The sequence below is a fragment of the Mus caroli genome, chromosome 9, assembly GCF_900094665.2.
Source record: "Mus caroli chromosome 9, CAROLI_EIJ_v1.1, whole genome shotgun sequence".
Taxonomy (NCBI): domain Eukaryota; kingdom Metazoa; phylum Chordata; class Mammalia; order Rodentia; family Muridae; genus Mus; species Mus caroli.
The window spans coordinates 62,400,028-62,415,549 of NC_034578.1; the positions used below are offsets into that span (position 1 = coordinate 62,400,028).

Consider the following 15,522-nt stretch of genomic DNA (forward strand, 5'->3'; position numbering starts at 1 on the left):
TGTGAGCCACCATGTGGTTGCTGGAAATTGGACTCAGGACCTCTGGAAGAGCAGCCAGTGCTCTTAACCACTGAGCCATCTCTCCAGCCCTGTAATCTCCTTCTTACCTCTCCTGGCCTTTCATCTCCTTTCTCCCTCCCCCGCACTGTTCCTATCTTTCATTGAGAAATGCTGGGAAGAAGGCATTCACCACCATGCCCACTCCATAGACTTCCTTTCTCCCTCCCACCCCCCATCCATTGTAAGTAAATCTAGAGTGTCATGTTGTAGGTGTGTGTTAGGTCAGCCCTGCCTGGCAGCCCTCCATGCCTGCTGTTCCTCTCACAGTCCCAGGTGTCATTGCTTATTCCCGAGGCAGATACCTTTTGGCTCATTGTGCAATACTGTCCCCCATACCCCCACACTCCCACATCCCTCTGGCACTTTCCTAGACAATTACTTTTTCCAGGTGTTTTCTCGCCTGCTGTACCTATCAGGGCAGCAGCAACTGCCACCTGCATCTGAGTAACTCTAGTTTTGCCTGGTGATGAGTGTCACCTGTGGTAACATCAGCAGACAGATTCATGGGCCTCCAATCCAGGAGCTGGCGGTAAAGCATCCTCTGGGCTTCCCTGTCATTCAAAGCCAGGAGGCTGAGCTGCCTCCTTCTGGCTCATTCTCTCCCCTGCTCACTGTTGGCTGGTTACTAGACTTCCTGTCTTCCAGTCACAAGCTCTCAGCTCTGCCCATTCCATCCCCCCCCCCCCCAGCCATTTCTGTGGCTGAATCTCTCCTCAGTCTCCGTAGCAGAGTCTGCAGAAGTGTGGGTTGTGAAAGCCAGGCATGGGCATGCGTTCCCACAATCTTAACTTGTGGGGGGCTGAGGAAGGAGAGTTACAGATCATCTCTGCTAAAGACTGAGACTCTGTCTCGGACAAACACAAATCTAGACTAGCAGGTAGGATGATAGGATGCACTTGTCCTCTTGCTTTCTAGAAATTAGGAATGCAGAAGAAAATAAAACAAACCTGGGCTTGCACATTGCTTTTCTCTTCCTTCCTTCCTTCCTTCCTTCCTTTCCTCCTCTTCCTCTTCATCATCGTCCTCCTCCTTCTCCTCTTCCTCCTTCTTTTTTGCTTTTCTTTTTATTTTATTTTATTTATTTATTTATTTTATTTTTTTGAGACAGGGTTTCTCTGTATAGCCCTGGCTGTCCTGGAACTCAGTATGTAGACAAGGCTGGCCTCGAACTCAGAAATCTGCTTTCCTCTGCCTCCCGCTTTTTAATTTTTTTAGACGGGAGTTTACTGCATAGCCCAGGCTAGCCTCCTACTTGAGAGCCTCCTGCCAGATTACACTGTGTTCAAGTAATTCATCTCTTTCCTCTGTCTTCAGTTTAGAGAAAACAAAGATTTATTTTTATTTGTGTGAGAGAGAGAATGGGTGCCATGTGCGTTCAGGTGTCAGTTGCCCGGGGTGCTGGGATTTCAGGCAGCGCAAACCACCTGACATGGGTGCTGGAAACTAAACCTAGGTCCCCTGCAAGAGTGGGACATGCTCTCAACTACTGTATTCCTCCTGGCCCTTTGAGTTCCCTTTAAACCAGGAAACCTCACTTTGCAGCTTCGGTTGTCATCACACAGAAACCACCTGGAGCTGGTGGGCTGCAGTCAGACCCTTGGGGAGGCCAGGATCTTCAGAGCAATAGCCTTAAAAGCTTCCCTCCAGGTCCCCGCACTCATTTTCTCTTTCTGTCCCAGGGGATGTTTGGGCCCAGGATGCCCCTTTTGTGTGCCTGACTGCTCACTCCTCTGGGCGTCCGCTTGCTCTGCCTCTCACAGTCCTCCTGTCACCCCTCTTCCACGCACCCTCCTGGGGGTGAGTTCCTTCCACATCTGCCCTTCCTCCAGAACGCTTATTCTCTTCCACCCAGGAATTGGCAAACACATCCAGCCAGGATCTATGGCTTAGATCTCTTGCCCGCATGGAAGCTTTCTGTCTCCTGCTCCATCCCATACTACACACCATGCACTTCTTTCTCTGTGCCATTGACAGCCCAAAGACAGAGCCAGTAGCTGTCTGGGTTGTATTATCTGGGAAGCAGAGTCGGGGTTACACGATTGCTTAGCCTCCCAAGCAGCAAAATCTGGCCCAGTTCTTCCCTTGCAGAGATGCTCAGGCCCTCTAAACAATTCTGTTCATTTGGTAGAAGATGTTGAAGCCAGGGAGGCCACCTGGTGTCATGCTTTTTTTTTTTTTTTCTCGAGACAGGGTTTCTCTGTGTAGCCCTGGCTGTCCTGGAACTCACTCTATAGACCAGGCTGGCCTCGAACTTAGAAATCCGCCTGCCTCTGCCTCCCGAGTGCTGGGATTAAAGGCGTGAGCCACCACGCCCGGCAGTGTCATGCCTTCTTGCCCCGCCATGGAATGGCCAGCTCTATGACCTAGGCAAGGTACTCAGAACTCCAAGCTTCAGTATCCTTGCTTTGAAATGAGTTGTTATTAATAGTGTCTTAGGGTTTTCCTGCTGTGAACAGACACCGTGACCAAGGCAACTTTTATAAACGACAACATTTAATTGGGGCAGGCTTGCAGGTTTAGAGGTTCAGTCCAGTATCATTAAGGCAGGAACATGGCAGGGTCCAGGCAAGCATGGCACAGGAGGAGCTGAGAGTTCTACATCTTCATCTGAAGGCCACCTAGAGAAGACTCTCAAAGCCCAACCCCACAGTGACACACTTCTTCCAACAAAGCCACACCCACTCCAACAAGGCCACACCTCCTAATAATGCCACTCCCTGGGGCCAAACATATTCAAACCACCACTATAGTTGTTGTTGTTGTTGTCGTCGTTGTCGTTGTTGTTGTTGTCGTTGTTATTTTGAGCAGAGTTTCTTTGTGTAGCCCTGGCAGTCTTGGAACCCACTCTGTAGACCAGGCAGGCCTCACACTCACAGAGACTTGCTTGCCTTTGCCTCCAGAGTGCTGAGATTAAAGGCGTGTGCCCCTACCGCCGTAGCTAGAATGAATTATTATTGAAAGGGGGATACAGCTCACTTGGTAGAGTGCTTGTCTAGATTTCGGGAAGCCCTGTGTTCCACGCCAGCATCAGGTAAACCTGGCATGGTGGCACACCTGTAATCCTTGCACATGAGAGTGTGATGCTTGAGGCTAACCTCGTCTACATAGCGAGTTCTAGGATAGCCCCAACTATATAGTGAGACACTGTGCTTCAGATATCATGTAGGTTATTGATCCACTGAAGCAAATCCTTGCCATGTAGCCTTGGCTGTCATAGAACTCCTGATATAGACCAGGCTGGTCCTGCCTGTGTGGTCTTCCTCCCTCCTAAGGGCAGGTCTGTGCTACCCTCCCATTCCCCTCCCCCCAGATCATCTTAGATGTTGTTGTTGCTCATCTGAAATTCCCCTGTAACTGGGCAGCTTGTATTTTGTCTGGCATCCCTTCTTGTGTGGTTTTACTCACATAATGTAGACAGGAAGACTCTTGACTTAATAGAGCAGAATAATGTGGAAAGTGCCTCGGGCTGTATAAGGAGGCTCAAGAGTGTGGGCATATGGAGGCCCAGGGAGGCAGGGCACAGCCAGGGTCCTCTCTGGGCAGGTGGCAGTGGGAGGGTCTGGTAGATGACTTCCTACGTGGAGCTGGGGTGGGGCCTGTGTCCAGATTGGAGCTGGTTGGAGTCTTTACCATTTGTCCGAAGGCCCCAAAAGAAGTCTAACTACTGCTCTTTTGTGCTCTCTGAGCCCAGGACTGGGAGGAAGGTAGGGCTGTGGCTCACAGGATGAGGTGAGAGAGCAGGAGTGCTAGCAAGTCAAGGAAGTGGCTGAGCGCTGGCTCCGGCTCCGGCTCTGGGCTAGTGAATGTGTAATAGAAAAACAAACAAACTGAATATTGACCGCAGAAGAGAAGAGGAAATCTAGTGTCCTTCGTTATTCTTTTTTTTTCTTCTTCTCTTTCCCGTTCTTCTTCCTTTTCTCCCTCCTTTCCTTTTTTTTCACGATAGAGCCTTATGGATCCCTGGATCCCCGGGCTGATGCCCAACTTGCAGGAATGACCTTGAACTTCTAATCCTTTGTATCTACTGTATACCAGGTGTTGCTGTGCGGTTAAATGCAGAGCTGAGTGTCAAGCATGGAGTCTCTTACTTCTTTTCTTTTGTTTTATAGGTAGCATCTTGCTTTGTTGTCCAAACTGGCTTCAAACTCACAGCAACCTTTCTGTCTTGGGCTCTTGTGTCTGGGATTACAGGGGGTGCTTCCCAGCCTGACTACAGAATATTATTATTTTCCAATACTGGGGATTAAACCCAGGGTCTTGTGTGTGCTAGGCAAGCAACCTACTGTTGAGACACATCCCTAGCTTGATTTTATTTATTTATTTATGTCTGTTTTACCATATAGTTCAAGCCATTTTTCTTTCTTTCTTTTTTTTTTTGGTTTTTCGAGACAGGGTTTCTCTGTGTAGGCCTGGCTGTCCTGGAACTCACTTTGTAGACCAGGCTGGCCTCGAACTCAGATATCCACCTGCCTCTGCCTCCCGAGTGCTGGGATTAAAGGCGTGCGCCACCACGCCTGGCTGTTTTTATTTTTTAAAGAATTATTTATTTAATGTGTATGAGTACACTGTAGCTGTCTTCAGACACACCAGAAGAGGGTATCAGATCCCATTACTGATGGTTGTGAGCCACCATGTGATTGCCAGGAATTGAACTCATGACCTCTGGAAGAGCAGTCAGTGCTCTTAACCACTGAGCTCTCTCTCCAGCCCCTCAAGCAGTTTTTTAAATCACTAACTAGGTAGCTAACCCGGGTGGGCCTTGCTTGATTCTGTACCCTTCTGCCTCAGCCTCTCCACTTTGTGTATATCCTCTGCAATGAGTTCTTTACTCGTATTTCATTTTCATTTGTGTGTGTGTGTGTGTGTGTGTGTGTGTGTACAGTTAGTTGTGCCACTGTGAACATGTGGAGGTCAGAGTGTGGGGGTCAGCTCTCTCTTTCCACTGTGTGTGTCCTGAGGATGGGACTCAAGTTGTCAGACTTGGCGGCTGTGGGAAGCCACATATGCCATTACAAGATGGCGCTGGCTACCGCTGGCCACCGCCTGTAAATTCGGGTAAACAACCAATGTGCGCTTGTGCATAAGGGTTTCTCGCCAAGTCACAGCCCATCCCGGGGGAATGTAAATGAGGTAATGAAAGCACAACCAATCAGGTATTGACACGCCACTCCTAGGCCTATATAAGCAGCGCCAGTTCTGGGGCTTGGGGTCTTTCTCCTTCGCTATCAAGCTCTCCCAATAGACGTGTGCAGAAGAATCCTGTTGTGGCGTCCTCCTTGCTGGCGAGTCGGGCGCCCACAGGCGGCAAGTGCCTTTGCCTGCTGAGCCGTCTCACAACCCAGCGCTGAGCACTTTTAAATAAGAATTACTTGCTTCCTTCTCCATTTTCCAAAATTCCCCTCTCCATGCCTCCCAGAAGTACAGGGCCTGGCACTGAGTAGATGCTCAGTAAAAGGACCTCCTGCCTGGGCGGGGACTGGTTGTGGAAGAGGCGGGGCATAGGAGCAAGAAGTAAGAACAGCACCAACCCCTCTGTTCATGAGGGGCAAGGTACCACTCATCCAGTGACCCCTGCCGCCTCCAGCCATCCCACGCAGTAACATTCTTGTAGCTGAGGGCATCATTTATAACAGGACAGAGACTAAACCTGCAGCAGCTTAGGTTATGTTTTGTACCAAGTGAATAAAACAGATCATAACCTTTTAGAATTGAACATTGTCAGGGTTTGGTATTATTTAGGTCGGAGACTACCTCTTGGAAAATTCCTCTGGATAGGAGTGAAGTTTTCCACCTCACCACTAGAGGGCGTTCAATCACCATTTTATCTGGGATTCTTGCTAATGGAGGCTCTTTTTCCTTTCAGCTTGCAGACACTGGCAGGTTACCCAACTTGAAGGAACTTCTACAGTCCTCCAGAGACACAGACAAACAGGCCTGGGACCTGGTGAGCTGGATTTTATCCTCCAAGATCCTGACAATCCACAGTGCCAAGAAGGCAGAGGTAAGACTTTGAGGGTCACAGGTTCTCAAGGTTGGCTGCTTTGTGACGCGCCGATGCTCACCACTGGGCAGCTGGTTGAAATGTCAGATTCATGGGTGTCACCGTCAGAGATCTCTGGAACTTACACCGTGGACCATTCCGCTGTGTGGTTTGGCATGGGTCTCCTCACCTATAAACTTGGATAACTATGGTGTACGTCAGTGGGGCAAATGTTCTCTTTGCAGGTATTTCTGTTAAGTGACGGGTCCATCCATGCCTTAGGAATGTCTCTCCATGGCAGAACACTTGCTTAGCCATACACAAGGTCTTGACTTCTATCCTGAGCACTGGAAGGGAGGGGAGGGGGAAGGGGAAAGAGAGGGGATCAGCGAGAAGGTGAGGAATTGGCTTAGTCCAGCTGTTAAACAAAAAAGTATCCTATATAGTAGTAGGATCCTTAAGTTTTAGGGTTCAAATCCCATTCCAGTCACTCACCTTAAGGCCATAGTCTTCTCCCAGAGGACCAGTGACAGAAAAGATGTTACCCCAGCACAGTTTCTGGCAGAAGCCAGATGTCCTGAAATTTAGGCATCCTTGCCTGGTTGGAAGCTCACAGGGACAGGCTGGGATAACAAGGTCCAGAGTAGATCGTGTGGTGTTCTGTCCTCTGATGCAGCAGTGGGACGCTTCTCTGTGCTGCTACTGAGCTAAGCAATTTCAAATAAGCACTGAATTTTAAAATAAAATGTTTTTACATTGGGGGGCAGTATGTGTGTAGAGGTCAGGGGACAACTTCTTGTTCTACCATGGAGGTCCTGGGATTGAGCTCAAGTTATCAGGTTTGGTGGCAAGCATCTTTTTTTCCCCACTGAGCCATCTTGTTTGGCCCTCAATTTAAAATATTAAAAAAATTTTTTTAGATGAATTCTTTTATTTGACACATTATACAAAAAACTTATATGCAACTGCATAAAAAGAACCACGTTTTCATATTACTAAAGACAGTGGTCAAAAATAATGAATTGGGGGTTGGAGAGATAGCTCAGCGGTTAAGAGCACTGACTGCTCTTCCAAAGGTCTGGAGTTCAAATCCCAGCAACTACATGGTGACTCACAATCATCTATAATGAGATCTGATGCCTTCTTCTGGGGTGTCTGAAGACAGCTACAGTGTACTTACATAAAATAAATAAATAAATCTTTGCCAGGTGTGGTGGCACATGCCTTTAATCCCAGCACTCAGGAGGCAGAGGCAGGTGGATTTCTGAGTTCGAGGCCATCCTGGTCTACAAAGTGAGTTCCAGGACAGCCAGGGCTACACAGAGAGGCCATCCTGGTCTACAAAGTGAATTCCAGGACAGCCAGGGCTACACAGAGAAACCCTGTCTCGAAAAAAACCAACCAACCAAACAAAAATGAATTGCTGAATGGACCCCAGGATTTAATGCAAAAAACACCTTGTACAGAAAATCTTCAGGCTTCTAACTTTGCTGAATCCAGCACTGCATGTGTTTCCTTATACTCCTTCTCTTCTTCTAAGTCTTCTCCACTTTCTAATATCTGAATATGGATATATATGCAGCCTCTATCCGGTGCTGGCAGTCTGGGATCATCATCTGGAACTCTTGTAGGATCTCTGCCGTCACCACCACCTCCACCTCCTCCTTCTTTTTAAAGATTTATTTATTTTATGTATATGAGTATGCTGTTCTCTTCAGAAACTGAGGGCATAGGATCTCATTACAGATGGTTTTGCCACCATGTGGTTGCTAGGAATTGAACTCAAGACCTCTGAAAGAGCAGTCAGTGCTCCTAACCACTAGCCATCTTTCCAGCACGGCCCACACCCACCCCCTTTCTTAATGGCATAGTTGTCACCATCTTCATTCTTCATGTTTCTAACCTTTTCTTCTTGCTGCCTTGCTCTGTTCTCACACACCCCTTCTTTGATTAGTCACTTCACCATGCCAGTCTTGATCTTGATCTGCCTCATGCAAGGATCAGCTGTACTCCCTAGAGCACTGCAGCCTGTTTTTATTTTAAAGATGTATTTATTTTGTTTTAGTTGTATGAGTGTTTTTCCTGCATGCATGTATGTATGTATGCCATGTCCATGCCTGATGCCTGAGGAGACTAGCCAGGGTGTCAAATCCCCTGGAACTATAGTTACAGATGGTTGTGAGCCAACTTGTGGATGCTGGGAACTGAACCCCCGTCCTTGTACTGGCTGGTTTTGTGTGTCAACTTGTCACAGGCTGGAATCATTGCAGAGATAGGAGCTTCAGTTGAGGAAATGCCTCCATGAGATCCAGATGTAAAGCATTTTCTCAATCAGTGATGGGGCCGGGGGGAGCCCATTGTGGGTGGTGCCATCCCTGGGATGGTAGTCTTAGGTTCTATAAGAAAGCAAGCTGAGCAAGCCAGGGGAAGCAAGCCAGTAAGTAACATCCCTCCATGGCCTCTGCATCAGCTCCTGCTTCCTGACCTGCTTGAGTTCCAGTCCTGCATCCTTTGGTGATCAACAGTGTGGAAGTATTAAGCTGAATAAACCCTTTCCTCCCCAACTTGCTTCTTGGTCATGATGTTTGTGCAGGAGTAGAAACCCTGACTAAGACAAGGTCCTCTTCAAGAACAGCAAGTGCTCTCTTAACCTCTGAGCCATCTCTCCAACCCTCTGCTTTTGGTTTTTGGTACAAAGTTTCAATATGTAGCCTATGGTGACTATAAAGTCATGGCAGTCCTCCTGCCTCAGATTCCTGGGATCACAGGGATGGGCCAGGAGGTCCAGCTCTAGAATTCAATTCTACAAGCATCTAAATGTTACAGATTTTGATCCCAGGGGTTCTGGTATCACAGGGACATACAACTTTGCTAAGTGGTAAGATACAGGGGTGGGGCATGGAAAGGAAGTCTGTATTCCAGAGTGGTCTGGGTTACTTCCTTTGTTGAACTGAGATGCAATGATTTCTTCATACTCAACTGGGATGGAGGCCCTGTGGGATGCTGGGCATTGCAGCTAAAGCAGATGTGATGTGGCTCCTTTACTTTTGGTGACGAGCCAATTTGAAATGTGGGGTGGTGTCTGGGTGGGGTTGGAGAGATGGGTCATGGCTAAGAGTACTCGCTGTTCTTGCAGAAGACCTGGGCTCAGTTCCCAGCATCCACATGCATCTTGCCGCTGTCCTTAACTCCAGTTCTAGAGGATCCCATGCCTCTTCTGGCCCTAATGGGCACCTGCTTGCGGGTAGTACATATACATAAACAGGCACACACACAAACACAGGAATAGAAATAAGTGCAGTTTTTAAAATGTGGGGGCGTTAGAGCGCAGGAATGCCAGCTTTTTATTTTGCTCAAGTCAGGACCTCTGACATGTGTTTTTACTTTATAAAAGGACATTTTAGCTGGCCACATGGGTGCATACCTGTAGTCCCAGGCTGGCCTTGAACATGATATGTAGCCGAGGATGACCTTGAACTCATGGTCTTCCTGCCTCTAGCTCCCAAACTGGGGGCAGTGTGTAGGCTTGTGCCAGCACGCTGGCCTTTGGGAGGACACTTCCAAAACACACTTACCAGTGTCCCAAATAAAGCTGTGACTCTGTTTCCCTTTCATGTTTTCAAGTTTGAAAAGATCCAGCAGCTGACCGGCGCCCCTCACACACCTGTCCCCACCCCGGATTTCCTATTTGAAATTGAGTACTTTGACCCGGCCAACTCCAGATTTTATGAGACCAAAGGAGAACGAGACCTAATCTATGCCTTCCATGGTAGCCGCCTAGAGAACTTCCACTCCATCATTCACAATGGCCTGCACTGCCACCTGAACAAGGTGAGCCTGGAGCACCTGCTAAGGAGCGCGGGAGGGGCGTGCACCTGCTGAGGAGCACAGGGTGGGTATGCTGGGTCCCTGCTGGGGGACTGCTTGTGGAGAGTACATGGGGAGGTAGGTTTCCGGAGGCCACAGCACTCAGAGTGACCAGTAGAACTGCACTGCTGTCACCTGGCCACCTGGGTGTCACCTCTCAGGCCACGGCTGACCTTCTGCCTTGGCAGGCTCTCTGGGAGAGTCCCTTGATGGTTATGGTCAGGGAAGCATCAGTGACTCCCAGCCTTGGCTCTGCATTTAGATCTCTTGAGAAAGTTTTAAAAATCCCACTGCTGGGGTTGGGGAAGCAGGAGGAGCTGAGAGTGCTTGTTGCTCTTGCCTAGGTTCTTAGTCCAGTTCCCGGCATCAACACTGGGCAGCTCACAACTGCCTGTCGCTCTGATTCCAGAAGATCCAGCGCCCTCTTCTGGCCTCCATGGGCACTGCACAAACATGGTGGCCATATAGACAAGCAGACACACATACAAATAAATAAAAAGTTTAAAATAAAGGAAAAAAAATACCAGTACCCGGAGGCCTTGGGATGTAGCCCAGTTGGTAGAACATTTACTTGCTATGCACTAGGCTCTGAGTTCAGTTCCCAGCACTTACATAAGCTGGGTGTGGTGGGGACGACCGAGAATCCTAACACTCGGAAGTAGAGGCAAAAGGCTCTCAAGGACAAGGTCGTCCTGGGCTACATAGACTGTTTGATGTTACCCTGGGCTACATGAGACCTTTTCTCACAAAAACAGATGAAAATCCTGGTGCCAACTGCATCCCAGACAAGTAATTGAGATACTATGGGGGTGGGACCCATCAGCACGCTTCAACTCCGCAGTGGTCTTAACCTGTGACTGGCCCTGGTCACGCAGTGTGGACCCTGGAACAGCAGCATAAGGATTACCCAAGAGATCCTTGCTGGAAATGTGGAGCCTCACTTGGATAAGCCAGTGACAGCCCACACTTTAACAGGACCCGCTATACGACCATAGCATTGTTGAGCCTCCATTGACCCTGAGAAATTGCGAGGTACGCCAAGATCCACAAAGAAGAGGTTCTTCCGTGGAACAGCTTTCCTCTCATTTTTATGAGTCAAAACAGTGGCAGTCATCCTCTTTCTTCTGACACTTATTCTGTCCCCAGGGAAGGAGTAGGAGGAAGATGGCAATCTAGAGTTTGTAGCTAAACAGGCATGGTAGCTTTGCAGGCTGTCTGAGTCTGTCCCCTCTTCTGTGGCACCCGTGACCACTACCCTCTGAACACACGGGAGGGTTGGAACGGTTTCTTTATCTTCCAGGCTCCAGAAGAAGCAGCAGCTGCTATCATAGGCCAGTGGAGAGGGCATCTGAGGTAGTGGGTGCTATGCCATCCCCCACCCCCACCCCCAGGCGGAGCAGCATCTGTCTTGTCTTGATGGGCCGGCTCCAGGAGCCTGGGCTCAGCTGCGGCTGATGTAGCCCCGAGGCTGGGGAAGCTGCTTCCAGCCCTGCTGCATCTGATTAGTGAGGGTGGGTTGAGAGGAGGGTGAGAGGCTTGTTTATGTCGGCCCTGGGCTGACTATTGGCCAGGCTACTGGAATCCAGGGGTCTCTGCCTTACCCTGCAGCTTGTCTGGAGAAGTTGCCTGAAGTTCATAGTCTTCTACACTAAACCTTCATTCAAGTACCCAGGCAGTGTGCTGCTTATGTGAATCTAGGGGGCCTTGGCTACGTGGACTCAATCTCTGGCCTGTCCATTCCTTTCAGTGAAGGGCTCCCTTGAAGTAGCTCCTGTCTGCTATCTTGCCGGTGGAAATGTCCTAGGACTCTCTCATGCTCTCTGCTGACAGCAGCCAGGCACAAAGTTTTAAGTCTCAGGATAGGAAAATATATGTAGGACTTAAGTGGAGGATTAATGGGGCGGGGGAGGAGCACCAGGATGACACTGGGTGAAGGTGCTTGCTGCTAAGTCTGATGACCTGACTTCCATCCCCAGCACTCACAAGGCAAAACGGAGAACTAACTCCCACAACTCCGTTATCCTCTCACCTAAGTATGCAAGCCATGGTGCACATGTGCATGCAAGCTGGTGTGTGTGTGTGTGTGTGTGTGTGTGTGTGAGAGAGAGAGAGAGAGAGAGTGAGAGAGAGAGAGAGCGCACTTGTGCATGGGGGCATGAGTGCGCACACGCGTGCGCAGACACACACACACACACAACGGAGCGAGCAATATTCTTGGATGTCTTCTTAGTCCACACCAACACAGTGTAAAACTTACCCTGCTATTCTTGCCAGACACCCCACCCCCCATTTAGTCCTAGTTTCTGTTCAAAGAGACTCATTTCTTTTTCAAGTAGTAGGGTGTGGCTTTGCTTTTGCAAACCCCTAGGTGTAGCTATGTTTAATGCATTGATACAACAGGAATGACTCTGTCCGTTATAAACAGCAACACCTGTGATGGCATGTCCACCCAAGGCTGCCCCCATCTCTTGAATGCCAGATAGCCTGAGCAAGCACATTTTGTGGTTTCAGAGGTATAATGGTCGATGATGGCAGAGCAGAGGGAACAGGTAGACACGGCATCTGGAGCAGCAGCTGACAGTCCACATCTGCATCTGCGAACAGGAAGTAGATCATACTTGAAACCTTAAAGACCATCCCCCAGTGACACACTTCCTCCAGCAAGGTTATGCCTCCTAAGCTTCCCCAAATAGCCACCAAATGGGCACAGAGTATTCAAATGTCCAAGGACATCTCATTCAACCACCACACCAGGCCATCTTGAAAACAAATCGCCAAGCTAGAGGTCAGAATGAGTGTGGCCTAAAGCCCACACCCTGGCCACTGTCACCTCAGAAAGCTGAAAAGGGTGTGTTTAGTGAAGTAGGAGATGCTCAGAGGTTAGGGAGCAAGCACAGGGTTTAGTCTGTTGTCAGCATGGCAGGAAGCATGGCTGCCTGCAGGCAGACATGGTGCTGGAGAGGAAGCTGAGAGTTTTACATCTGGATCTGCAGGCAGCAGGAAGAGACAGTGAGCGACCAGCCTGGCTTGAGTTTCTGAAACCTTAAAACTCACCCCACAGTGACACATCCTCCAACAAGGCCAAATCTACTCCAACAAGGCCACACCGCCAATAATACCACTCCCTGTGGCTTTTGTACATTATGTCGGGCTTTTTGTTCGTGTGTGTGTGTGTGTGTGTGTGTGTGAGTGTGTGTGTGTTGCTGAGGACTGAACCCAGGGCCTGTGAATGCTTACACGAGGGCTCTACCACTGAGCTACACCCCAGCCCTACCTTATGTTTTTGAATCATGGACTAAAGCTCATGGAAGAGGAACCCTTACCGCCATTTTGTAGGAGTAGAAACTGAGACACAGAATTTATGTAACCCGTTGGAAAATTGAAACTGAGGTCTGTTTGAACTCTGATATCATTGTTGGTTTTTCCGTTCAACCTTGACCACAAGGTACAGCTCGTTGGCCAGGCTAGGTGGCCAAATCCACAGTCGGTTAAACTGTTGTCAGATGGGAATGTGTTTAGTAACAGGCCCTATGATGACATCAGAGGCTATTTGATTTTATTGTCTTAAAGGGGCTGGAGGAGCGTGAAATTCTCTATGTTTACAGCTCTGTGGAAGAAGGACATGTGCCATCTGTGACGCCAACTCTCAGTCACTTTTGTGTGTTTCTCTTCTGTCATGTCTGCTATTCCAGACTTCTCTGTTTGGAGAGGGGACCTACCTCACAAGTGACTTGAGCCTGGCCCTCATTTACAGTCCTCACGGCCACGGGTGGCAACATAGCCTTCTTGGCCCGATCCTGAGCTGCGTAGCTGTGTGTGAGGTCATCGATCATCCAGATGTCAAGTGCCAAATCAAGAAGAAGGGTGAGTGCGTATTTGGCCCAGGCCTGGCTGCAGCCACTTGCTCCTGGCCCAGGAGTGGGGCGGAGGACCACCACGTGCTTACAGACAGGTTGCTCCAGAGCAATGCAGGGAAGAGGCTGGCCTCCAAGGAGGGCAGTGTCTTCTCAGGGATTGAACATATGATAGAAAAAGATTAGATATACCTTTAGTCCCAGCACTTGGGAGGCAGAGGCTGGTAGATCTCTCAGTTCGAGGCTGGCCTGGTCCACAGAGTGAGTTCCAGGACAGCTGGGACTATAAGGGGAGAACCTGTCTCAAAAGACAAAAGAAAACAAAAACAAGAAAAAGGTCAGATGCTACAGGTAGGATTCAGGGAGTGCTGGGGGAGAGGCCGACATGGGGCAGCTGAGTGGGTCCAAGTAGCCAAGGGAAGCTTTGGGAGGGAAGCAGGATCTGACAGATGAGGGTGCAGAGAGGAGGAGCGGGCAGGAGTGTTTGCTGCTCCTCAGAGGACCTGAGCTCAGCTCCCAGCACCCATGCTGTGGGACCCACAACCGTCTAGAACTCCAAATTCAGGGAATCCAACACCTTCTCTTGGCTTCAAGGGTCCCAGACATTCATGGGGTGCATGTACATACATTCACATAAAACACTCATACATAGAAAACAAAAATGAAGAAAAGGGACAGGACAAATAGAAGCTAGTGTGTAAGGGGAGGGCATGGGTCCCTAAGAGTCAGAATTGGTGTTATCCTGGGCACTTGGCATCTGCAGAGGACACTGGAGTGGGCTGGAATCCCCAGGTGACTGCAGAGGCATCTGAGACCATGGCCTCTCCAGGAGCAGATAACAAGGAGCCACTTCAACTCCACTGCCCCGAGGTGTCCCTTACACCATGTGCCCTGTGCCTCCCTCTGGGTCACCCTCCCCCAAGGCAGAAGAGTCATAGGACTGTCATACCAGTCTCCAAACTGGGCTGTTGTCTTTACTAAGAAGAGGAAAATTCAAGACACGGGCTGTTCTGGCCTCTAATATGAAACAACTGGATCCTGAGGAACAGGCCCAGGTCTGACACCATCCTCCCAAACCAGATAGCACGGATGCTCACTCACTCACTCACTTGCTTGCATTTGTAATTCTTAGCAAGTTTGCATAAGAAAAACATGACTCTCCAGCTTCCGCTGCCACAGAGCCCTGGCTTGTGTTTGGTAAAAAGTGAAGCTCTCATGCTGGCTGCCTTCCCCCCTCTCTTTTAGCTTCACCTAGCATTCACAAGGCCCTGGGTTCAGCACATGCACATAAAGTCTACAACAAAAAAGCAATTTGCTGGGTGTGGTGATGTAAGCCTATAATCTCAGTTCATAGGAATTAGAAGCAGGAAGATCAGAACATCAAGGCTAACCTTAGCTACATAGTGAGTTTGAGGTTAGCCTTGGCTACATGAAACCTAGTCTCAAAATCCTAAAAAGTAAAAGGATAAAGCCAGGTATGGTGGTGCATACCTTTAATCACAGCACTTATGAGGCAAAGGCAAGCTGATCTCATTGTCTACAAGAGTAGCCTGATCTACATAGTTCCAGGCTAGATGGAGCCACACAGGGAGTTTCCATCTCAAATTTTTTTTTTTTTTTTTAAAAAGCACCTTCAATTCCAGTACTTGGGACAGGAGGGTCAGGGGTTAAAGGTTATCCTCAGTTACATACCAAGTTCAAACAAATAACCTGGCAGAAGTGGTGGAAGTAATTTTGTTTACTTGTTTTTGTTTCTGTGTT

The 15,522-nt window shown here is 48.9% G+C and overlaps 1 protein-coding gene and 1 pseudogene across 2 annotated transcripts in view; one reads left to right on the forward strand and one right to left on the reverse strand.

The window, feature by feature from the left end:
• Parp16 (poly(ADP-ribose) polymerase family member 16) overlaps nucleotides 1–15,522 on the forward strand; it is a 25,568-nt gene that overhangs the window by 6,518 nt on the left and 3,528 nt on the right. For both annotated transcript variants that reach the window (XM_021171823.2, XM_021171824.1), the window contains 3 exons: nucleotides 5,924–6,061; nucleotides 9,665–9,871; nucleotides 13,600–13,771. In XM_021171823.2, the coding sequence (XP_021027482.1) occupies nucleotides 5,924–6,061; nucleotides 9,665–9,871; nucleotides 13,600–13,771 (517 nt within the window). The remainder of the gene's footprint in view (nucleotides 1–5,923; nucleotides 6,062–9,664; nucleotides 9,872–13,599; nucleotides 13,772–15,522) is intronic.
• LOC110301386 lies at nucleotides 7,514–9,655 on the reverse strand (annotated as a pseudogene).